This window comes from Salmo salar, chromosome ssa14 (assembly GCF_905237065.1).
Source record: "Salmo salar chromosome ssa14, Ssal_v3.1, whole genome shotgun sequence".
In the NCBI taxonomy this organism is placed as follows: domain Eukaryota; kingdom Metazoa; phylum Chordata; class Actinopteri; order Salmoniformes; family Salmonidae; genus Salmo; species Salmo salar.
The window spans coordinates 66,338,148-66,363,940 of NC_059455.1; the positions used below are offsets into that span (position 1 = coordinate 66,338,148).

At 43.1% G+C, this 25,793-nt stretch overlaps 1 protein-coding gene across 8 annotated transcripts; it reads right to left on the reverse strand.

Annotated features, from left to right (window-relative positions):
- Positions 1–9,336: 9,336 nt before the first annotated feature.
- Positions 9,337–22,319, reverse strand: LOC106569910 (GA-binding protein subunit beta-1). 8 transcript variants are annotated; one of them, XM_014141637.2, is made up of 8 exons: positions 22,164–22,319; positions 15,916–16,023; positions 15,550–15,717; positions 15,087–15,281; positions 14,544–14,763; positions 13,814–13,987; positions 11,424–11,539; positions 9,337–11,139 (listed from the first exon to the last, which is right to left on the reverse strand). In XM_014141637.2, the coding sequence occupies exons 2-8, from the start codon at positions 16,021–16,023 to the stop codon at positions 10,840–10,842; spliced, it is 1,281 nt and encodes a 426-aa protein (XP_013997112.1). In that variant the 5' UTR covers positions 22,164–22,319; the 3' UTR covers positions 9,337–10,839. The 8 variants fall into 8 exon arrangements, with proteins under 8 accessions (XP_013997112.1, XP_013997115.1, XP_013997111.1 ...); XM_014141640.2 differs by having other exon boundaries at positions 13,814–13,984; positions 22,092–22,319; XM_014141636.2 differs by lacking the exon at positions 22,164–22,319 and adding an exon at positions 21,883–22,008.
- Positions 22,320–25,793: the final 3,474 nt, after the last annotated feature.

Sequence of the window (25,793 nt, forward strand, 5' to 3'; positions counted from 1 at the left end):
TTCTAACGCTCCCATAGGCTCTCAGAAGGCGCCAGAACGTTGAATGATGACTTTGCAGGCCATGGCTGAAAAACAGTAGCGCATTTGGTAAGTGGTCAATCTGAGAACAATGAGACTGGGGCGCGCGTGCACGAGAAGACTCCATGTTTTTATTTTCAGTCTTTGAACGAAAACAACGACTCCCGGTCGGAATATTATCGCTTTTTTACGAGAAAAATGGCATAAAAATTGATTTTTAACAGCGTTTGACATGCTTCGAAGTACGGTAATGGAATATTTTGAAATATTTTGTCACGAAACGCGCCGGGCGTGTCACCCTTCTTTACCCTTCGGATAGTGTCTTGAACGCACAACAAAACGCCGCTATTTAGATATAACTATGGATTATTTGGAACCAAACCAACATTTGTTATTGAAGTAGAAGTCCTGGGAGTGCATTCTGACGAAGAACAGCAAAGGTAATCCAATTTTTCTTATAGTAAATCTGAGTTGGTGAGTACCAAACTTGGTGGGTGTCAAAATAGCTAGCCATGATGGCCGGGCTATCTACTCAGAATATTGCAAAATGTGCTTTCACCGAAAAGCTATTTTAAAATCGGACACCGCGATTGCATAAAGGAGTTCTGTATCTACAATTCTTAAAATAATTGTTATGTTTTTTGTGAACGTTTATCGTGAGTAATTTACTAAATTCACCGGAAGTGTTCGGTGGGAATGCTAGTTCTGAACGTCACATGCTAATGTTAAAAGCTGGTTTTTGATATAAATATGAACTTGATTGAACAAAACATGCATGTATTGTATAACATAATGTCCTAGGAGTGTCATCTGATGAAGATCATCAAAGGTTAGTGCTGCATTTAGCTGTGGTTTTGTTTTTTGTGACATTATATGCTAGCTTGAAAAATGGGTGTCTGATTATTTCTGGCTGGGTACTCTGCTGACATAATCTAATGTTTTGCTTTCGCTGTAAAGCCTTTTTGAAATCGGACAGTGTGGTTAGATAAAGGAGAGTCTTGTCTTTAAAATGGTGTAAAATAGTCATATGTTTGAAAAATTGAAGTTTTCGGATTTTCGAGGACTTTGTATTTCGCGCCACGCTTATCATTGGATATTGGAGCAGGTGTTCCGCTAGCGGAAGGTCTAGATGTAAGAGGTTAACACCCCAGCCACCCCAGCCACCCTACAATCTAAGCTTGATGCCCTCAATCTCACACAAATAATCAATGAACCTACCAGATACCACCCCAAAGCAGTAAACACGGGCACCCTCATAGATATCATCCTAACCAACTTGCCCTCTAAATACACCTCTGCTGTTTTCAACCAAGATCTCAGCGATCACTGCCTCATTGCCTGCATCCGTAATGGGTCAGCGGTCAAACGACCTCCACTCATCACTGTCAAACGCTCCCTGAAACACTTCAGCGAGCAGGCCTTTCTAATCGGCCTGGCCCGGGTATCCTGGAAGGATATTGACCTCATCCCGTCAGTAGAGGATGCCTGGTTATTTTTTTTAAATGCCTTCCTCACCATCTTAAATAAGCATGCCTCATTCAAGAAATTTAGAACCAGGAACAGATATAGCCCTTGGTTCTCTCCAGACCTGACTGCCCTTAACCAACACAAAAACATCCTGTGGCGTTCTGCATGCGCATCGAACAGCCCCCGTGACATGCAGCTTTTCAGGGAAGTTAGAAACTAATATACACAGGCAGTTAGAAAAGCCAAGGCTAGCTTTTTCAAGCAGAAATATGCTTCCTGCAACACAAACTCAAAAAAGTTCTGGGACACTGTAAAGTCCATGGAGAATAAGAGCACCTCCTCCCAGCTGCCCACTGCACTGAGGATAGGAAACTCTGTCACCACCGATAAATCCACTATAATTGAGTTTCAATAAGCATTTTTCTACGGCTGGCCATGCTTTCCACCTGGCTACCCGTACCCCGGTCAACAGGACTGCACCCCCCACAGCAACTCGCCCAAGCCTTCCCCATTTCTCCTTCTCCCAAATCCAGTCAGCTGATGTTCTGAAAGAGCTGCAAAATCTGGACCCCTACAAATCAGCCGGGCTAGACAATCTGGACAATCTGCCAAAATTGTTGCAACCCCTATTACTAGCTTGTTCAACCTCTCTTTTGTGTCATCTGAGATTCCCCAAAATTGGAAAGCAGCTGCGGTCATCCCCCTCTTCAAAGGGGGGGACACTCTTGACCCAAACTGCTACAGACCTATATCTTTCCTACCCTGCCTTTCTAAGGTCTTCGAAAGTCAAGTCAACAAACAGATTACCGACGATTTCGAATCCCACCGCACCTTCTCCGCTATGCAATGTGGTTTCAGAGCTGGTCATGGGTGCACCTCAGCCACGCTCAAGGTCCTAAACGATATCTTAACCGCCATCGATAAGAAACAATACTGTGCAGCCGTATTCATTGACCTGGCCAAGGCTTTTGACTCTGTCAATCACCACATCCTCATCAGCAGACTCAATAGTCTTGGTTTCTCAAATGATTGCCTCCCCTGGTTCACCAACTACTTCTCTGATAGAGTTCAGTGTGTCAAATCGGAGGGCCTGTTGTCCGGACCTCTGGCAGTCTCTATGGGGGTGCCACAGGGTTCAATTCTTGGGTCGACTCTCTTCTCTGTATACATCAATGATGTCGCTCTTGCTGCTGGTGAGTCTCTGATCCACCTCTATGCAGACAACACCTTTCTGTATACTTCTGGCCCTTCTTTGGACACTGTATTAACAACCCTCCAGACGAGCTTCAATAACATACAACTCTCCTTCCGTGGCCTCCAACTGCTCTTAAATACAAGTAAAACTAAATGCATGCTCTTCAACCGATTGCTGCCTGCACCTGCCCGCCCGTCCAGCATCACTACTCTGGATGGTTCTGACTTAGAATATGTGGACAACTACAAATACCTAGGTGTCTGGTTAGACTGTAAACTCTCCTTCCAGACTCACATCAAACATCTCCAATCCAAAGTTAAATCTAGAATTGGCGTCCTATTTCGCAACTAAGCATCCTTCACTCATGCTGCCAAACATACCCTCGTAAAACTGACCATCCTACCGATCCTCGACTTTGGCGATGTCATTTACAAAATAGCCTCCAATACCCTACTCAATAAATTGGATGCACCAAAGCCCCATATACTACCCACCACTGCGACCTGTACGCTCTCGTTGGCTGGCCCTCGCTTACATTTACATTTTAGTCATTTAGCAGACGCTCTTATCCAGAGCGACTTACAGTAGTGAATGCATACATTTCATTTCATGCATTTATTATTTTTTTGTATTGGCCCCCCTTGGGAATCGAACCCACAACCCTGGTGTTGCACACACCATGCTGGCGTTGCAAACACCATGCTCTACCAACTGAGCCACAGGGAAGGCCGCTTCATACTCGTCGCCAAACCCACTGGCTCCAGGTCATCTACAAGACTCTGCTAGGTAAAGTCCCCCCTTATCTCAGCTCGCTGGTCACCATAGCAGCACCCACCTGTAGCACGCGCTCCAGCAGGTATATCTCACTGGTCACCCCCAAAGCCAATTCCTCCTTCGGCCGCCTCTCCTTCCAGTTCTCTGCTGCCAATGACTGGAACGAACTACAAAAATCTCTGAAACTGGAAACACTTATCTCCCTCACTAGCTTTAAGCACCAGCTGTCAGAGCAGCTCACAGATTACTGCACCTGTACATAGCACATCTATAATTTAGCCCAAACAACTACCCCTTCCCCTACTGTATTTATTTATTTATTTTGCTCCTTTGCATCCCATTATTTCTATTTCTACTTTGCACTTATTTTTCTACTGTGTTATTGACTGTATGTTTGTTTTACTCCATGTATAACTCTGTGTTGTTGTATGTGTCAAACTGCTTTGCTTTATCTTGGCCAGGTCTCAATTGTAAATGAGAACTTGTTCTCAACTTGCCTACCTGGTTAAATAAAGGTGAAATAAAAAAAATCAGATGATGAGTTCAAGGATATTATTTGAGAGAACAGTTCCCTTCACTTTGCCTCGTAGGCAAGCACCAAATAGTTTTTCACAGTGGTCTATGGGAAAAATAAGGTGAAGACATCTCAGATAATTTGTATACTAGTGATTTTTTCCAACTCTGTCAACAAGAAACACTGCACCTAAATACTGCACAGAATTGGCAGTTTTGTACACAGTACACTATCTAGAACCCAAAAGGGTTATTTGGCTGTCCCCATACGAGAACCCTTTGAAGAAACCTTTTTGGTTCCATGTAGAACTCTTTTGGTTCCAAGAGAATCCTTTTGTGATCCATGTAGGACCCTTTCCACAAAGGGATCTACATGGAGCCAAAAAGGGTTCTCCCTGGAACCAAACAGGGTTCCCTCATATGGGGAGAGCCGAAGAACCCTTTTGTAACCCTTTTTTCTACGAGTGTAGGCTATCCATCTCTCATACACTCTTACTTATGGACTACAATAAAATAGATGCGAGAACACAACACACTGTGATCCAAGTTTATTTACAGACATGTTCATTCACATAGTCATACATGACTTTATACATAGATTGTCCTGTGGCTAGAAAAAGTTTTGATTGTCTGGTGGTCACAAGAAAAAGTAGAACTTCTGGGAACCACCATTGTACAGCTGAACAGCACAACTACATTGGTATACCACTTGTCCATTGTCACAGAGAAACAAGAGAAATACAGTGAGCTCCAAAAGTATTGGGACAGTGATACATTTTTTGTTTTGGCTCTGTACTCCAGCACTTTAACTATGAGGTTAAAGTGCAGACTGTCAGCTTTAATTTGATACTATTTTCATCCATATTGGGTGATCCCAGAAATTACAGTACTGTTTATACATAGTCCCCCCCATTTTAGGGGACCAAAAGTATTGGGACAAATTCACTTATTTGTGTAATAAAGTAGTCAAAAGTTTAGAATTTGGTCCCATATTCCTAGCACGCAATGACTACATCAAGCTTGTGACTCTACTCACTTGTTGGATGCATTTGCTGTTTGTTTTGGTTGTGTTTCAGATTATTTTGTGCCAAATAAAAATGAATGGTAAATAACATTGTGTCATTTTAAGAATAGATAATAATAAGAATAGAAGATGTTTCTGCTCGTCGAACATCTCATTCCAAAATCATGGGAATTCAAGGTGCTATTAGGAGCAACATGGAGTCACATTAAATCCCTCACGAAGTCTCTTTGGGCGCGATCCAAACATGTTCGAATCAATATAGTTATAGTCAATATAGTTCTATATAGTTATGAAGGAGCTCTGCAACAACGTTCAATGGAGGTCCTGAAGAAAGCATCCATTGGTAGGGTCATGGGTTACGGCATTATTCACCATCTAGCTGTGTGTATGCATACATTACAGTGAGGGAAAAAAGTATTTGCCCACTGACAAAGAAATGATCAGTCTATAATTGTAATGCTAGGTTTATTTGAACAGTGAGAGACAGAATAACAACAAAAAAAGCAGCTTGGTGAGAAGGTGAGAACAGTTGGTGCGATTATCCGCAAATGGAAGAAACACAAAAGAACTGTAAATCTCCCTCAGCCTGGGGCTCCATGCAAGATCTCACCTTGTGGAGTTGCAATGATCATGAGAACGGTGAGGAATCAGTCCAGAACTACACAGGAGGATCTTGTCAATGATCTAAAGGCAGCCAGGACCATAGTCACCAAGAAAACAATTGGTAACACACTACGCCGTGAAGGACTGAAATCCTGCAGCGCCTGCAAGGTCCCCCTGCTCAAGAAAGCACATATACATGCCCGTCTGAAGTTTGCCAATGAACATCTGAATGATTCAGAGGACAACTGGGTGAAAGTGTTGTGGTCAGATGAGACCAAAATGGAGCTCTTTGGCATCAACTCAACTCGCTGTGTTTGGAGGAGGAGGAATGCTGACTATGACCCCAAGAACACCATCCCCACCGTCAAACATGGAGGTGGAAACATTATGCTTTGGGGGTGTTTTTCTGCTAAGGGGACAGGACAACTTCACCGCATCAAAGGGACGATGGACGGGGTCATGTACCGTCAAATCTTGGGTGAGAACCTCCTTCCCTCAGCCAGGGCATTGAAAATGGGTCGTAGATGGGTATTCCAGTATGACAATGACCCAAAACACACGGCCAAGGCAACAAAGGAGTGGCTCAAGAAGCACATTAAGGTCCTGGAGTGGCCTAGCCAGTCTCCAGACCTTAATCTCATAGAAAATCTGTGGAGGGAGCTTAAGGTTCGAGTTGCCAAACGTCAACCTCGAAACCTTAATGACTTGGAGAAGGTCTGCAAAGAGGAGTGGGACAAAATCCCTCCTGAGATGAGTGCAAACCTGGTGGCCAAGTACAAGAAACGTCTGACCTCTGTGATTGCCAACAAGGGTTTTGCCACCAAGTACTAAGTCATGTTTTGCAGAGGGGTCAAATACTTATTTCCCTCATTAAAATGCAAATCAATGTATAACATTGTTGACATGCGGTTGTCTGGATTTTTTTGTTGTTATTCTGTCTCTCACTGTTCAAATAAACCTACCATTAAAATTATAGACTGATAATTTCTTTGTCAGTGGGCAAACGTTCAAAATCAGCAGGGGATCAAATACCTTTTTCCCCTCACTGTATGCAGAGAGTTCTCATCCTTTTAAAGGTAAACTCCAATTTTGGTATTTGTTTCATTAGTTCATTGTTTATATAGTCCCAAAATGTTTTGCATGTTTAGAAATTTAAGATATCTAACTTTCCAAATACAGCCGGTATGATGCATCATATGATTCAAAATGCATCACACCGACAGTATTTCTGTATTTTGAAATGTATATATCTTGACAACTTGATTGCTGACATGCAAAACATTTTGGGACTATATCAACAATGGACTAATGAAACAAATACCAAAAGATCATCTTTGGGTGGAATTTCCCTTTAACACAGATGTGAACAGGGGTTACAGCAGAAGGCAGAAATGACCTGCAATAGAAGCATCGATTACACAGGTTATTGTTGTGTAACCCGCATGGTGTTACAATCAAAAGCAGTTCCCATAAAAGAGTTTGCATTTATTTGATGCTTAAAAATAGTCCATACACTTCTTTTGTAATAAAAAAAAATCAAAAACAATTATACAAAACCATCCTACATTATTCATTACACAAATCCATTCTTGTGGCAAGTTCAACGTTCCTTATCTTCTCAAAATTTTCAAGAGGAAAGTCCCTAATAGTGTTCTGTTTATTTCAAATTGGGGTCTGCTGTGATGTCTGTTATCACAAAAACACTGCTTTACTGTATCCCAATAGAGAGATCTAGTAAGAATTCTGGATCAGGTATATTCTATTATAATATGCTTTGGTGAGATGCTTTATGATAAAAGTCAGACGATTAAACATTTTGAGGCTTCACAAGAGGTAACTTCACTGCAGTGCCATGAGCAGCAGTGTAACATTGCAAATCCAAAACAGTTGGAGATCTTGGCATGCACGCATCAAATGAGGGAAGTTGAAGGAAAATGACCCCGCCTAAAACTATCTGTGGTATTTGTTTCATCAGTCCATTGTTGATAGAAATACCAAAAAGGTAGTTTGAGTTGCGTTTTCCTTTAAAATGTGGCTGGGCCTTTGAACCCAAGATCCACATCGCTTGAGCTTGTATTTTATTTTCAATTATGTTATCGCGATAGAAAGTACAAATGCCATCTTACATAAATGACAACTTGCCATAGCGATAAGGGAGTTAGAAAATAAGTATTTAATAAAGCTTCAATATCACTGTGGGATACTCTACAGTTGTTCCACATTCTGTATTAGTAGCAAAACAACAGGATTGAGGGAAAGAAATATAGATATATGATCCCTGTTCAATTTCATGTCACAGACCTCAGTCTGTTAAAGTGTAGTGCCACCTGCTGGTCAACATATGGAATAATGCATAAACACGGAAATTGTACTGAGCCACGAGTTCTCCATCTCTGAGAAGACTGAGGTTATCCAACACACACGGTAAAGCACGTGGCAGATACCGGTTTAATCAAAGCAATCAATGTACACACAGTCATTCATGGCTCGGTCAAGTGGCCGCAACTGTGAGAGCAGTGGCGAAACGACAGGTAAAGCTACAACAGTCAAATCATGGTAAATATGATTATTTCATCAAATTGGTGCATTCTAAACATGTTCAACGATACAATCTGGCAAAGAGATGCTAAACGAAAGATGTGCTTATATTTCATATATAGGCAGTTTCACATCCCATAGCATTCAGATACACTTAAAAAAATAAAATTTTATATGTACATAAGAAAAAGGCTTGCGGAGAGCTTATAAAATATAACTATTAGTCATGAAGAATATTGACTTCTGAATAAAGGAAGAGACAGGTCTTTGTTTACAATGGGTGAGTGGAGAGCAGAGGAACGGTATTCCAGCAAAACAGCAGGGCTAAAACAGCAGGCCTCTTCCTCCAATAACTTCAAAAGGGGCAGGAGAGGTATTGGGGCTGGTAAGTAAAGGGGTTATCTGAGGGGGTTTCAATTCTGAAACCAAAAATTCAGTGGTGTATTTCGTCCGCCCAGTTAGTCATGGTGAGAAATCAATTATACAAGATGCACGCTCCTCTCAAAAACTGACCAAGGATCAGAGTACATAAACATTTTAATGCTAAGAATTTGTGTACACACACACTACCAAAAGTATGTGGACACCTGCCTGTCGAACAGCTCATTCCAAAATCATGGGCATTAATATGGAGTTGGTCTACCCCTTTGCTACAAAGTTGGAAACACAGAATCATCTAGAATGTCACTGTAGCGTTAAGATTTCCCTTCACTGGAACTAAGGGGCCCAGTCCATCCGAGACTATTATTCCTCCTCCACCAAATTTGACAGTTGACACTATGCTGTCGGGCAGGTAGAGTCCTCCTGGCATCCGCCAAACCCAGACTGCCAGATCGTGAAGTGTGATTCATCACACCAGAGAACGCATTTCCACTGCTCCAGAGTCCAATGGCGGCGAGCTTTACACCACTCCAGCCAACGCTTGGCATTGTGCATGGTGATCTTAGGCTTGCTTGTGCGTGGCTGCTCGGCCATGGAAACCCATTTCATGAAGCTCCCGACGAACAGTTCTTGTGCTGACGTTGCTTCCAGAGGTAGTTTGGAACTCGGTAGTGAGTGCTGCAAGAGAGGACAGGCGATTTTTACACGCTACAGCACTCGGCAGTCCCGTTTTGTGAGCTTGTGTGGCCTACCACTTCACGGCTAAGCTGTTGTTGCTCCTAGATATTTTCACTTCACAATAACAGCACCTACAGTTGACCGGGACAGCTTTAGCAGGGCAGAAACTTGATGAACTGACTTGTTAAGGTGGCATCCTATGACAGTGAAGCTTTGAAAGCCACTGAGCTCTTCAGTAAGGCCATTCTACTGCCGATGTTTGTCTATGGAGACTGCATGTCTGTGTGCTCAATGTTATATCCTGTCAGCAACGGGTGTGGCTGAAGTAGCCAAATCCACTCATTTGAAGTGGCGTGCACATACTTTTGTACATAGTGTATCAACATCGTTACATTTTATGAGTTTGTTGTTTCAATAAACAAACAAAATTTTAGTGGGTCTAATGAAAAACGTACACCTGGGGAAAAGGACCTGATACACTATGGACATATCAGAACTTGATATCCACAAGCATAACCTTAATTTCCAAGTTTACATTTGGCCCTTACTGAATAGCGTGCAGAGATTACATTCCTCTCACCCGAGTGATAAACGTTAACCCAGACGTTGTCCAAGGTATGTCCATCACATTCTCATTCAGCTTGGGAGAACACTACAAAGTGTCACGGAACAGTGATAGAAACAAGTGTCGGGACATGAGAAGCAGTAATTGTCAGAAGGACACAGTCCCCTAATCTGACACCCTTATTCCTGTCCATCTCTGGGGAGTGGGGCTACTAGTGATTAAAGCCACGGGGGCATTAAAACGACGGGAAGTTCATCTTTGTATCAACATTAGCGGGAGGAGAGTTGTGGCTTGTGCAACAGTAAACCTACAATCACTACCGCACTATGGAAGTGGCAACGACGACAACTAGAGGACAAAGCTTAACGTGGTGCCGTGAAAGTCAAAACACTGCCATTCACAACTTTGAAACAATTCATTATTACACTGTGAATGATGAGCCCAATACATGCTGAGAATGACTGTTGCCAACTACATGCGCTGTCATTTGTCATGTAAGAGGATTATTTTGAAATGGGCATGCTTAAGTACCATTCCCATTGCCCATGGTGGTGGGTGGTTGGATGGAAGACTGAGGCAGACTTGAGAACTGAAGGAGTTGAACAAAACCGTGTTCTCTCCACAGACCTGTCCTCTGGTTCTATGGATGGACATGTCTATTAAACTTTGGATTTGCATCTTGGGCACCTTAGGACATGCTGTTGGAACCATGAAAAATGTATTTCCCCACACACCATTGACATGTCTCAGACACCATAGATATCCGAGACGGAGTGCCCGAGGCCCCGTTTTTCCCAGGGAGCATAGACGTTCTTCAGCTAGGCAACCTTACTGAGTCACAGGCTGAGCAGGTCCCGTTCCTGCTCCTCAAATCAATATATTCAGCTCCTCGCTTCGCTATTTGTAAAACATATAAACACAATTGAGGAAAATAAAACAGCAGAAAAAGTAAATATTGTACAAAAACAAAACATAGCAGGAAAATAATGAACAAAAGAGCTATGAAAACCCCAAAAGGCTGGCCTGTCGCCTGAGTCCACGTGTCCATTTCTCCTTCAGTCAGTGACATCAGTCTGTCTGACATTATGAGATGACCTCGGTGTGGGAGGGCGCCGAGTCCACCAGCGTCACCTGCTCCTCGACCGAGTCCAGCTCCTCCGTCTTGATGATAATGTCTCCCTCCTGGAGCATCACCTCCTCCTGCACCTCCTCCTCCTCACCCCCAACCACCTCCTCCTGCTCCGAGGTGCCGTTGGTATGGCTGTGCGACATTGCCTCCAGCTTCATGCGGTACTGCTCTGCTTCCTGCTCCTTGCACATCAGCTGCTGCCGGTACTCCTGGGCCTTCCGGTTGGCCTCCTGCAGCTGCCTCTGTAACTGCTCCTGGATAGAGGGATGGATGGATAGAGAAAAGGAGACCGAAATGTCAGACTGCAGGTCACACACACACACACCCCCCACTTGTGCCAACTGCACAGTATCAAAGTACCAAAATAATCTAAGGGTTTCGTATAATCTATGCAAAAACATTTTCACAGCAGATTCTAGAATCTCTAGAGCAATATTAAATAAAACTGGTTAAATCAGTTAAAATGGCAAAAGCATATCAGTTCAATGTATTGCACAAGAGAAAAAAATATCTAAGTAAGATGTGGTCCGCCCCTGACCGTGTCGCCAGACTCCATGTGGTTGGCCGAGGCCTCCAGTTTCCTCTTGCGGGAGGGCGGGGGCTGGGGTTCCTCATCAACCACCTCTGTCACCTGATTGGCTGGCATCGCCAACACTGCAAATCAACAGACAACAGTTCAGAGCCTGGAGGATCATATAGTCTCAAAAGTGACTATAGGTCACTTATTAAACTAGTGCATTCGGAAAGTATTCAGACCCCTTGACCTTTACCACATTTTGTTACATTACAGCCTTATTCTAAAATGTATGCAATAATTTTTTCCCCTCAATCTACACACAATAACCCATAATGACAAAGCAAAAAATAGGTTTTTACAAATGCTTAAAAAATAAATAAAAAATAATCACATTGACACAAGTATTCAGACCCTTTACTCAGTACTTTGTTGAAGCACCTTTGGCAGCCATTACAGCCTGCAGTCTTCTTGGGTATGACGCTACAAGCTTGGCACACCTGAATTTGGGGAGTCTCTCCCATTCTTTTCTGCAGATCCTCTCCAGCTCTGTCAGGTTGGATTGGGAGCGTTGCTGCACGGCTATTTTCAGGTCTCTCCAGAGATGTTCAAATCGGGTTCAAGTCCGAGCTCTGGCTGGGCCACTCAAGGACATTCAGAGACTTGTCCCGAAGCCACTCTTGCGTTGTCTTGGCTGTGTGCTTAGGGTCGTTATCCTGTTGGAAGGGGAACCGTCGCCCCAGTCTGAGGTCCTGAGCGCTTTGGAGCAGGATCTCTCTGTACTTTGCTCCGTTCATCTTTCCCCTCGATCCTGACTAGTCTCCCAGTCCCTGCTGCTGAAAAAACACCCCCACAGCATGATGCTGCCACCATCATGCAGGCCAAATAGTTCAATCTTGGTTTCAACAGTCCAGAATCTATTTTTTACATGGTCTGAGAGTCCTTTAGGTGCCTTTTGGCAAACTCCAAGCGGGCTGTCATGTGCCTTTTACTGAGGAGTGGCTTCCGTCTGACCACTCTACCATAAAGGCCTGATTGATGGAGTCCTGCAGAGATGGTTGTCCTTCTGGAAGGAACTCTGGAGCTCTGTCAGAGTGACCATCGGGTTCTTGGTCACTTCCCTGACCAAGGCCCGTCCCCCCGATTGCTCAGTTTGGCCGGGCGGCCAGCTCTAGGAAGAGTCTTGGTGGTTCCAAACTTATTCCATTTAAGAATGGAGGCCACTGTGTTCAGGTACCCTTCCCCAGGTCTGTGCCTTGACACAATCCTGTCTCGGGGCTCTACAGACAATTCCTTCAACCTCATGGCTTGGTTTTTGCTCTGATATGCACTGCCAACTGTGGGACCTTATATAGACAGGTGCCTTCCCAAATTATGTTCAATCAATTGAATTTACCACAGGTGGACTCCAATCAAGATGTATAAACATCTCAAGGATGATCAATGGAAACAAGATGCACCTGAGCTCAATTTCGAGTCTCATAGCAAAGGGTCTGCATACTTATGTAAATAAGGTATGCTTATTTATTTATACATTTTCCCCAAAAAATCTAAAACCCTTTTCTTGCTTTGTCATTATGGGATATTGTGTGTAGATTGAATAAATAAAACATTTTCCTCATCAATTTTAGAATAAAGCTGTAACATAAAATGTGGAAAAAGGGAAGGGGTCTGAATACTTTCCGATTGCACGGTACATTAAATGATGAAGTAGAACAAAGTTCTACAAAGCAACTTGCACAGAACAACCTGCCAGAAAGCTAAAAACTGTTGTGACAATGTGGATATTGTATTTGTAGACAACAATAAGGTTTCTTGTAGGTTAAGTGGACATTCCACCATATTGCTAAACTTACCGACTACTTTAATGTTGCGTTCATAACCAAGTGAGAAGGGGGTAATTACCAGTTGAGAAATCATAAATACCAGTTGGATGCATTCACGTTCTTTGAACTCGTTGAGAAACACAGATTGGCTAATGACCAACAAGCAGCGTCAACCATATTAATAGATTGCTTTTTATAAATAATGTTTTGTTGTATTTAACAGCCGAAAATGCTGTTCGAGGTAATTTCTTTAGTAGGTGACCTCAGAGGTCAGCATATGGGAGAAGTCGGTGCTCAGGGATGATGGATGAGTTTCCCATTAGTAATAGTAGTACCAGTTGGAGGGGCGATAGCGGATTCTTCCCAGTCATATGTGGTAAATACCACCTTCCCATTTGGTTATGAACACAGCATTAGAACACCAAGTGCAGGTTTCCTAGACCCAGAGAAAGCCACTGAGTGTGCTTTTTATTCCAGGAGTAGGATCTGGGAAACTGTTCCCAAATGGATAAGGGCTATGGGAAGTGGCTACAGGCTGAAATGGAACAGGGTCACTGTTAAGTGACCAAAAGGGAGACGTTCTCTTACTCTGTTGTCCGTGCTGCATGGTGACAAAGAATGGCTGACCAAGCCCTCCAGTCTGCAGGTTACCGTGTTGGTCGGTCACTATGGTGATAACCCTTTGACCTTGCTCGTTCACCATGTGCTGGATGCTGCCGGGGTCCAAAGAATTGGCTGCTATGGCTTCCTCAGATTCACCTGCTGTCAGACAAGGGGTCAGAGGGAGAGAGGAGGGAAAAGTTAAAGTTAACTGTCGACTACAGCTCTTGTATTAGGAAATAGTTCATAAGCCTATATACACTGTAGTTTGTGGCAGTCAACTCAATATTGTCATTTAAATAAGCATTACATACAGTAACATGCTGAAGCTCAAAGGAATTCAAGCTGTGAGGAAGTATTTACATCTGAACACTGAGAATTCATGTATATTTTCAGCCCGACCTTTTACTTCCACATATCGCATATTGTGGTGGTAGCTACCCGTTTGTGTGGGTCCACACAGCATCAGCAGACTTTATCAGCTTATAAGTTCAGAGTGATAAAGGCCAGGCACTAGATTAGAGGAAACAAAGGAGCTTGGGAATATTGCTGAGACAGGGGGATCCTTGAACTCTTATGCAGCTATTAACTGGAGACACCAGTTTCCATAACATAAAAGCAGTAAGATGGACACATTTCAGCCACAAAACCTTTTGAAATGACTGGTCTTCTGACAATAGTATGAATCCTAGTCTGTGTGTATAAACCCAGTAGCTACCAGAGTTGGCCTTGGCAGCGTTGTTGAGGAGGTCGGCCAGGTTGACCACGCCCCCCTGGAGCCTACCAGAGTTGGCCTTGGCAGCGTTGTTGAGGAGGTCCGCCAGGTTGACCACGCCCCCCTGGAGCCCTGGGATGCCCTGGATGATAAACTGAGGCTGGGCCGAGCTCCCCGTCATGCCAGCCTCTGCGTTCATGTTCACTTGGTTCTGCATTCCTTCCTATAGACAAACACATTGTCAACACTATCAGAGTATACATACAACGTCGCCACAGACAGGGGAGACCGTCAGGATAGAAATCATGAGAGTTCCTACAAACAAAGGAGAGGCAGTTGTGCATTGAAATAAGTAGTAATGCAAAAACGTCTATCTGGATAATTATGTAAATGCATTGTAATCCTAAAGGAGCATACTGTCAAAGAAGTTCAAAATAATGTATTTTTGGGAGAAAGTCCTTTAGGTACATTTTTTATTTTTGGAGTCCATAATAATATTGCATGGAGACCTTTCAATTAGACTCCACATGCAACTTGAGGTCTCACCTGTAGTAGGAGCATAAGGTCTGCATTCTGGATGTCTCCTGCGATGTCGAATGGAGTCTTATCGAATTTACTGAGAGCGTGAACATCTGCGCCATGTTTGACGAGCGTCTCTGCTACCCTTTGGTGGCCGTTCTGGGCTGCCCAGTGGAGAGCAGTCATCTTCAGCATGTCTTTGGCATTAATGTCTGCTCCACTCTGTAGAGAGTGACCCAGGAGAAATAAGGAGAAGGTAAGGCACCTGGCAGATTTGGATGTTTTTCTGCTTTCTTTACACATGTATTCACGTTTTCTAGTGCACTTAGATGTAAGACATTTTGGTCAGAGAAAGACTAGGTCTGCATCTGAAATTGGCATCTGGTCAAAAGCAGTGCACTATATTAGGAATAGGGTGCCAGGTCAGACCCAACCTAGATATCAGGCCTAATCACAGAACAAACAGCTAAAACCTTAGAGACGTGTGTACCCTGACTAATAGATCCACAATGACGGTGTGGCCCTCTGAAGCGGCCATATGCAGAGGGGTCCTGTCCACTTTGGTTCGGGCATCCCTGCTGACACCTGCTCTGAGCAGCACCTCGGCGGTGGAATAGTGTCCGTGTTGGGCGGCCAGGTGCAACGGAGATGTGCCCAGCTGCTCAGGGTGCCAAAGAGTAAGAGGGACAAAGAGTCAAAAGACCATATAGGTGAATTTTTTTACTTATGAACTTGCATATCTTGTTTTTCATTTAAATTACACAAACCAGCCAAAACCAGGGGTGGGTAAAAGAAGTTAAACTGAAGCAGATAATAAAAGTTGCCCAGATAGAGAAGTTAAGAGAGGATTCATTACCCAGTCTGTGGTGAAGGGAGCCCCGTTGGCCATGAGTGTCCTGACTTCATCGTCCTGGCCTTTCCGTGCAGCCTCAAGTAGCCGCTTCCCCAAATCCACCAGCGACATCTGAGACAACACAATTACAAAGGTTGCAGTATTTGTCCCTATGTGATTGTACAAGTATGCAACTGTTGCAGTATATTTTCCCTGATCTGGATTTTAACCTTTATTTGATGCTTTTTCATCAAACTGTCCCGTTTTCTTTTTATGTCAGATGGTCCAGCACCATCCTCAGAGAAATGATTTCAATTTTGGTCCAATTCTCATTTCTGGAAAAGGCTTAAAATAAAGTTTAAATCCAGGTCATGTGACATGATTAACCAAAACACAGGGCCTACTTGATAAAGTATGTACTTTTATGCCTGTTTTTGAAACTAAATAATGGGTTAGGGTTCTCTAGCTTAATCAAATGAGAGGACTCTGTCCTAGCAGATATTTACAAATGAACATAGCTAGATGTGTTTTAAAAATCATACTTCAGATCTTACATACATAAAGTGAAGTTATTAGTTACGTTAGACACACTTGGTTTAACAACAGCAGTCATCATGGAAGTATTCTAGTAGTAATGGAACTTACAACTTTGACTCCTCACATACTGCTGTTACTGTTTATCCTGCTGCTTAGTCACTTTACCCCTACCTATAACACACAAAAGTATGTGGACACCCCTTCAAATTAGTGGATACTGCTATTTCAGCCACACCCGTTGCTGACAGGTAGGGCTGGACGATATTTATAGTGTAACGATAAATTATAGACGTTTTCTAGTTCACTGTGTCGCAAATCACTCTTTACGGCAATATTTTTTAGCAATTGGATGACGCTCTGCGTGGAAATTTGCAACACAAACAAACATGGAGGAGAGTGAACGTGACACATAGCACAGAGACCGTGCCTAAGAGGGGCTACTTCGGTCGCATAGACATGGTTTGGGTATGAAAAGTCTGACACGGACCAGAAAACCGTCCTCTGCTAAATATGGCGTAGGCCGGTCCCGACAACATGCTCAAACACCACTAACCTCTTTTACCACCTACGCAAGAATCATGTGAAACAGTACGGAGAGAGTCTACGGATGGGACCCAAAAAAGTAGTGGAGTGTTCAAAACAAACCCCCGACTCAGACGTTGCAAGAGGCTTTTGCTCGCGGCACACCACATGGCAAAGAATCACGAAGATGGAAGGACAAAACAGCTTCCGTTACAACTTACATCTGCAAAGACATGGTCCCAATTTACACGGTTGAGAAATGGGGGTTTCATGAGTTGGTACTAACACCCGACCCAAACTGATATGTGACTTGTTTTAATGCCAAAATAACATGCAAAACAGGCAAGCCCCAAAAAATACATTTATTTTAGGCCTATATTTATTGTTTGCAACTATAGTTGAAGTGTTTTCTATTTACCTTTTTCGATTTGATACATACATCTTATATTTTGTTACATGCTTAATAAAAAATGTGTACAAAGGTTCTAAATAAAAGGATAAATAATCAAATATGAGTAAGTACCTTTTTGTTGAATATAATTCAAAATGTAATAAGAAATAGGCCTTTACATGTCATTTTATATAAACTATTCATTGAATTTACAGAAAATGTGCTATAATCGTGATATGCATCATAATCGGGATATGAAATGACCTATATGGGGATATGAGATTTTGGCCATATCGCCCAGCCCTACTGACAGGTGTATAAATTCAAGCACACCGCCATGCAAATTCCATAGACAACATTGGCAGTAGAATGGCCTTACTGAAGAGCTCAGTGACTTTCAATGTGGCACCGTCATAGGATGCCACCTTTCCAACAAGTCAGTTTGTCAAATTTCTGCCCTGCTAGAGCTGCCCTGGTCAACTGTAAGTGCTGTTATTGTGAAGTGGACATGTCTAGAAGCAACAACAGCTCAGCTGCAAAGTGGTAGGCCACACAAGCTCACAGAGTGCTGTAGTGCGTAGAAAGTCTGTCCTCAGTTACAACACTCAAAACCAAGTTCCAAACTACCTCTGGAAGCAACATCAGCACAAGAACTGTTCGTCTGGAGCTTCATGAAATGGGGTTCCGTGGCCGAGCACAAGCCTAAGATCACCATGCACAATGCCAAGTATCGCCTGGAGTGGTGTAAAGCTCGCCGCCATTGGACTCTGAACGTGTTCTCTGGATTGATTAATCACGCTTCACCATCTGGCAGTCCGAAGTACATATTTGGGTTTGGCGGATGCCAGGAGAACGCTACCTGCCCCAATGCATAGTGCCAACTGTAAAGTTTGGTGGAGGAGGAATAATGGTCTGGGCTGTTTTTCATGGTTCGGGCTAGGCCCCTCTTAACGCTATAGCATACAATGGCATTCTAGACGATTCTGTGCATCCAACTTTGTGGTAACAGTTTGGGGGAAGGCCCCTTCCTGTTTCAGCATGACAATGCCCCAGTGCACAAAGGGAGGTCCATACAGAAATGGTTCATCGAGATCGGTGTGGAAGAACTCGACTGGCCTGCACAGAGCCCTGTCCTCAACCCCATCGAACACCTTTGGGATGAATTGGAACAATGCGAGCCAGGCCTAATCACCCAACATCAGTGTCTGACCTCACTAATGCTTGTGGCTGAATGGAAGCAAGTTCCTGCAGCAATGTTCCAACATCTAGTGGAAAGTCTTCCCAGAAGAGTGGAGGCTGGTATAGCAGCAAAGGGTGGACAAAGTCCATATTAATGCCCATGATTTTGGAATGAGATGTTCGACGAGCTTTAGGTCATGTAGCGTTAATTTATCAACTGGGCGGTTTGAGCCCTGAATGGATTACAGGCAACAGTCGCACTGAGCTAAAGGGTAGAGCTGCCGCTTTCAAGGTGCGGGACTCTAACCCGGAAGCTTATAAGAAATCCTGCTATGCCCTCGGACGAACCATCAAACAGGCAAAGCGTCAATACAGGGCTAAGATTGAGTCGTATTACACCGGCTCCGACACTCGTCTTATGTGGCGGGGCTTGCAAACTATTACAGACTACAATGGGAAGCGCAGCCGCGAGCTGCCCAGTGACACGAGCCTACCAGACGAGCTAAATCACTCCTATGCTCGCTTCGAGGCAAGCAACACTGAGGCATGCATGAGCGCATCAGATCTTCTGGACGACTGTGTGATCATGCTCTCCGTAGCCGACATGGCTGCGGGGCCAGACGGATTACCAGGACAGGTGCTCCGGGCGTGTGCTGACCAACTGGAAGGTGTCTTCACTGACATTTTCAACATGTCCCTGATTGAGTGTGTAATACCAACATGTTTCAAGCAGACCACCATAGTCCCTGTGCCCAAGAACACGAAGGCAACCTGCCTAAATGACTACAGACCCGTAGCACTCGCGTCCATAGCCATGAAGTGCTTTGAAAGGTTGATAATGGCTCACAACACCATTATCCCAGAAACCCTAGACCCACTCCAATTTGCATACCGCCCAAACAGATCCACAGATGATGCAATCTCTATTGCACTCCACACTGCCCTTTCCCACCTGGACAAAAGGAACACCTACGTGAGAATGCTATTCATTGACTACAGCTCAGCATTCAACACCATAGTACCCTCAAAGCTCATCACTAAGCTAAGGATCCTGGGACTAAACACCCCCCTCTGCAACTGGATCTTGGACTTCCTGACAGGCCGCCCCCGGTGGTGAGGGTAGGTAGCAACACATCTGCCACGCTGATCCTCAACACTGGAGCCCCTCAGGGGTGCATGCTCAGTCCCCTCCTGTACTCCCTGTTCACCTACGACTGCATGGCCAGGCACGACTCCAACACCATCATTAAGTTTTCAGACGACACAACAGTGGTAGGCCTGATCACAGACAAGACAGCCTATAGGGAGGTCAGAGACCTGGCCGGGTGGTGCCAGAATAAGAACCTATCCCTCAACGTAACCAAGACTAAGAAGATGCTTGTGGACTACAGGAAAATTAGGACCGAGCACGCCCCCATTCTCATCGACGGGGCTGTTGTGGAGCAGGTTGAGAGCTTCAAGTTCCTTGGTGTTCACATTACCAACAAACTAGAATGGTCCAAACACACCAAGACAGACGTGAAGAGGGCACGACAAAGCCAATTCCACCTCAGGAAACTAGAAAGATTTGGTATGGGTCCTCATATCCTCAAAAGGTTCTACAGCTGCAACATCGAGAGCATCCTGACTGGTTGCATCATTGCCTGGTACGGCAATTGCTCGGCCTCCGACCGCAAGGCACTACAGAGGGTAGTGCATATGGCCTAGTACATCACTGGGGATAAGCTGCCTGCCATCCAGGACCTCTACACCAGGCGGTGTCAGAGGAAGGCCCTATAAATGGTCAAAGACCCTAACCACCCCAGTCATAGACTGTTCTCTTTACCCTCACATGGCAAGCGGTACCGGAGTGCCAAGTCTAGGGCAAAAAGGCTTCTCAACAGTTTTTACCCCCAAGCCATAAGACTCCTGAAAAGGTAATCAAATGGCTACCCGGAGTATTTGCATTGTGCTACTTTTACACTGCTGCTACTCTGTCTATCATATATGCATAGTCACTTTAACTATACATTCATGTACATACTACCTCAATTGGCCCGACCAACCAGTGCCCCTGCACATTGGCTAACCGTGCTATCTGCATTGTGTCCCGCCACCCCCTCTTTTACGCTACTGCTACTCTCTGTTTATCATATATACATAGTCACGTTAACCATATCTACATACTACCTCAATCAGCCCGACTAACCGGTACCTGTATATAGCCTCGCTACTGTTTTTTTTAATTTATTTCTTTACCTATTGTTCACCTAATACCTTTTTTGCACTCTTGGTTACAATTTGGCGTTTAATGTAAGAAATCAATAGTGAAAGACGCCCTTTCGTTCTGTGGAGTGCATGTGTGAAACGACTCCGGAGACAACACAGGTTTGTTTATATTACTCCTGCATAGACTTGTGCAATACAGGCGAATGAGTCTAGCCATTCCCGATACATGCTTATCAGACGTTCCATTTGAGCATAACACAATGAATGTTGTAAAGTATTGAAGTCAGTTATGCTACATATAACATCACTCAAAAACCCTTTATCAGTCATTGCTGACACAAGTGAAGGTAGTTATCCGTAACGTCCAACGGGTAATAGGCTAACGCTACATTTGAAAAACGTTATGATCTGTGGCATGCATGGGCCAACGATGACCCAGCACAAAGTAATATGTTCGTCAAATGTGAAGAGCAGATGTGCATTTTTTTGTTGTTGTCGTTACATAGTAGTTTGCTGATTGGTTATCGGTGACAAATTATTGCTACAATCATGAGAGCCCACTAACATAAGGCTCTCTTCATTGCAAAAGCGTGATGATGATGCCATCATTGATGGAGAAGACGAGTAGCCATCTTATGCGCCTCGGTGGTGAAAACGAACAAGAGGCGGCCATGTGTCACATTATACGTTAAATCTTTCACCCACATTATTTAACAACCACCAACAAAGACATTTAAATACATGACAGGAAACACTGATATTAAGTTGTTGTTTTTCCGGGGGAAGTCAGTAGAGAAATTCCTATTTTACACGAAGAGAAAAAACTACTTCCACATCCGGTTAACGGCATTCTTTCTCGTATGCTTCAAATGGTTTCGCGCAATTTCAAATTTGAACGTTCGATTTATTTATAATTGCTTGTTTGTCAAAGACGTGAGACGCAATGACCTTTATGTACGAGTATTTCTACCATCTATGAGCCAGGTTTGTTATCTAACCAACCATGTAGCTAAAACCAACCATGTAGCTAGCTAGCTAAAGTTAGCAAGTAATAACTACATCTACAGTAACTACAGTAACGTTAGTTAGCAACGTTAATGACACTTTAAAAACTATGAACATGCACTTTTAAGAAATGGGAAAGTTCTACAAACTTTGTGCGCGTGATGGATGGATTTTCGCACAATGTTTCAACTTCGAAACTACCACGTTGTTGAGGTACTCTGTCTCGTTGCCAACCAGATTTAAGATATGCTCCACATAGTTAGCTAATGCCTGGCTAACTTTAATAACAGCAAACGTTAGCTAGCTAGCTGCAGGCGGAATCCCGAATGGAAGCTAGCTAACGTTGTGTAGTTCTTACCTCGATAAGGCTTCAAATGAATGCTCTTAGGCTGCGGACATAAGTTCCTATACCAAATTATTTTCTCCTCACCTTAGTGAATGAAAATAAATATTATTTTTGTATTTGAACGGATACAAAGATGGCGGCTACTCGACACCGGAGGTGGAAACTAAGCCTTTTGAACCCTCTTGTGGGCGGGCGCATGACTTGGAAAAAGTAGCAAGCCCAGATGCGAGATCAGCCTTTCCTCCTTCAATGCCCCCTTTAACTCTTTACGGTAAAAAGGCGAAACTGAATTTATATCAGAGCACATGATGAGACCTGCACCCCTTGTCCAAGCTATAATATGTAATGAGCCAAAAATATAAACGCAATAATTAACGATTTTACTGAGTTACAGTTCATGTAAGGAAATCAATCAATTAAAATAGTTTAATTATACCATCATCTATGGATTTCACATGACGGGTCCAGGCCCACCCACTGGGGAGCCAGGCACAGACAATCAGAATGAGTTTTTCCCCCACAAAACAGGCTTTATTACAGACAGAAATACTCATCAGTTTCGTCAGATGTCCGGGTGGCTGGTCTCAGACAATCCTGCAGGTGAAGAAGTCGGATGTGGAGGTCCTGGGCTGGCGTTGTTACATGTGGTCTGCGGTTGTGAGGCCTGTTGGTCGTACCGCCAAATTCTCAAAAACGAGGTTGGAGGTGGCTTATGGTAGAGAAATTAACATTAAATTATCTGGCAACAGCTCTGGTGGACATTTCTGCAGTCAACATGCCAATTGCATGCTCCCTCAACTTGAGACATCTGAGGTGTTGTTTGAATCAGCTTGATATGCCACACATGTCAGGTAGATGGATTATCTCGGCAAAGGAGAAACGCTCACTAACAGTGATGTAAACAAATGTATGTACAAAATTGGAGAGAAATAAGCTTTTTGTGCCTATGGAACATTTCTGGGATATTTTATTTCAGCTCATGAAACATGGGACCAACACATTACATGTTGTGTTTTATATTTTTATATATATATATATATATACACACACACACACATTGCCGGTTAAAAGTTTGGACACCTACTCATTCAAAGGTTTTTATTTATTTTACTATTTTTTTGAATAATGGTGAGGACATCAAAACTATGAAATAACACATGGGATCATGAAGTAACCAAAAAAGTGTTAAACAAATCAAAATAATGTTGTTATTTTAGATTCTTCAAAGTAGGCACCCTTTGCCTTGATGACAGCTTTGCACACTCTTGGCATTCTCTCAACCAGCTTCATGAGGAATGCTTTTCAAACAGTCTTGAAGGAGTTCCCACAAGGAGTTCTCCTTTGAACAGTTGACGTTGAGATTTGTCTGTTACTTGAACTCTATGAAGCATTTATTTGGGCTGCAATCTGAGGTGTAGTTAGCTCAAATTAACTCATCCTCTGCAGCAGAGTTAACTCTGGGTCTTTCTTTCCTGTGGCGGTCCTCATGAGAGCCAGTTTCATCATAGCTCTTGATGGTTTTAGCGACTGCACTTGAAGAAACTTTCAAAGGTCTTGAAATTTTCCGGATTGACTGACCTTCATGTCTTATAGTAATGATGGACTGTCGTTTCTCTTTGCTTAATTGAGCTGTTCTTGCCATAATATGGACTTGGTCTTTTACCAAATAGGGCTATCTTATTTATAGTCCCCTACCTTGCATAACTCAACTGATTGGCTCAAACACATTAAGGAAAGAAATTCCACAAATTACTTTTTTAGAAGGCACACCTGTTAATTGAAATGCATTCCAGGTGACTACCTCATGAAGCTGGTTGAGAGAATGCCAAGAGTGTGCAAATCTGTCATCAAGGCAAAGGGTGGCTACTTTGAAGAATCTAAAATAAAAAAATATATGTTGATTGGTTTAACACTTTTTTGGTTACTTCATGATTCCATATGTGTTATTTCATAGTTTTTATGTCTTTACTATTATTCTACAAAGTAGAAAATAGTACAAATAAAGAAAAACCCTGAAATGAGTAGATTTATCCAAACCTTTGACTGGTACTGTATATATCCAGTGGCGATTTTATAATGTAAATATTGGTGGGGCAAAAAAAAAATAATAATTGGGGATGCAACAGCAGTCCCAACACCTTACCGCTTCTATCCCTGGCTATCAGTGGAGCCTTATTTGCAGCAAAACAGTTAATTCAGCCTCATTTACTGCCTTTAAAAAAAACATAGCTGATATGGCAGACTTGTTTAAACAAATGTGGTTTCTACTGACAATTGAGATGTACTAACTATGGAATAAGGGGACGACAAGCGGATAAGAGGCAATCCATAATTTTGAGTGTTCTTCCTGTACACCAAGTCAGAACCATAGGATAAATAAAGGGCATATAAGCAGACAATGAAAGCCCTTACAATATTCAATTTCTCTAAAACAGGTTATTTTATTTAACTAGGCAAGTCAGTTAAGAACAAATTCTTATTTTCAACGACGACCTAGGAACAGTGCCTTCTTCAGGGGCAGAATGACAGATTTTTACCTTGTCCGCTTGGGGATTCGATCTTGTAGGCTTTCGGTTACTAGTCCAATGCTCTAACCACTAGGCTACCTGCCGCCCCCCATTATATGGTACATGTGCACCACCAAGTCAGAACAGTAGGCGAAATTAAGAGGGGAAAGTAGACCAAATTATTGGGTGGGGGGGTACATGGGCTACTAACAGCTTACTACACAACATACACATATAATTGCTTTCTTAGCTACAGTATACATATCTCCCTGGCATATTACATAATTTATGCAGCAGCATACAAGACATTTTTGGACTCACCTTGTTGTGCTCACTTGACAGAAAGGTGGCGCAACAGTCTTGTGGGCATAATTTGTCATCTAACTTTTATCAAAGTCTGTTATTCTCTGGATGTACAGTGCATTCAAGACAACTGGGAACTATGGGAAAAAAACAAGGTCGAATCATGATGACGTCAGTGATTTTCAGGTCGTAGCTCTAAAAAGGCCAGAGTTCCCCACTTACAATTCCGAGTTGGATGACCGTTAAAAATGTATTTACCCAGTCGGAGCTCGTTTCTTCCTGAGTTCCCAGTTGTCTTGAACTCACTGAAGTCAGATTTCCCAGTTCTGAGTTAACAGTTGTTTTGAGCAGTGCAGAAATCATGCTTGATTGACAGCATGGCCAATGTTGAATGTTTATAATTTTAAGCTTGCAAAAGAGACCCTTAAACTGAGAATTGGGACCACACTCCCACGCCACTGAATAGCAGGCTAGTGATTGCTTTGCCATGCTAGCAGATATCCACTAATTCCTTACAAACCACTCATTGTTGAATTTGTGATTTCCAAGTTGTTGCGTAATGTTTATGTCTAATGGCAGATGAGCACCGATACGTTTTATCTCTAATTTCTCTTCATTATTTCTCTTCATCTGACAAAGATTAAAAAGGATTTGCCAGTAGATTGTTGACTTGATTCATGAGGAGGACTGCAATCTAAGATTTTGAAAGTATGATGTTGACATCCGTCCAATCAAAGCTACTGTAGATATAACGGGATTTGACGTCAAGTTATCTGTGGCCAATGACATTGAGCCTTCTTGGATGGGCACTTCTAATGTAACTCTATGGCAGCACCCAAGGGGCGTGAATTTTTTTTAAGTTTTAGCTCTAACCTTAGATTTGGCAGTGACATAGTCCACATGA

What these genes read in the sequence shown, in the direction of transcription:
- LOC106569910 (XM_014141637.2), bottom strand. Translation starts at nt 16,023, where the DNA reads ATGTCGCTGGTGGATTTGGGGAAGCGGCTACTTGAGGCTGCACGGAAA. An exon ending in ACCTTATGCTCCTACTACAG is followed by an intron (nt 14,764 to 15,086) that starts GTGAGACCTCAA and finishes GTTTGTCTATAG; the next exon opens with GAAGGAATGCAGAACCAAGT. An exon ending in CATGCAGCACGGACAACAGA is followed by an intron (nt 11,540 to 13,813) that starts GTAAGAGAACGT and finishes GTTGATTTGCAG; the next exon opens with TGTTGGCGATGCCAGCCAAT.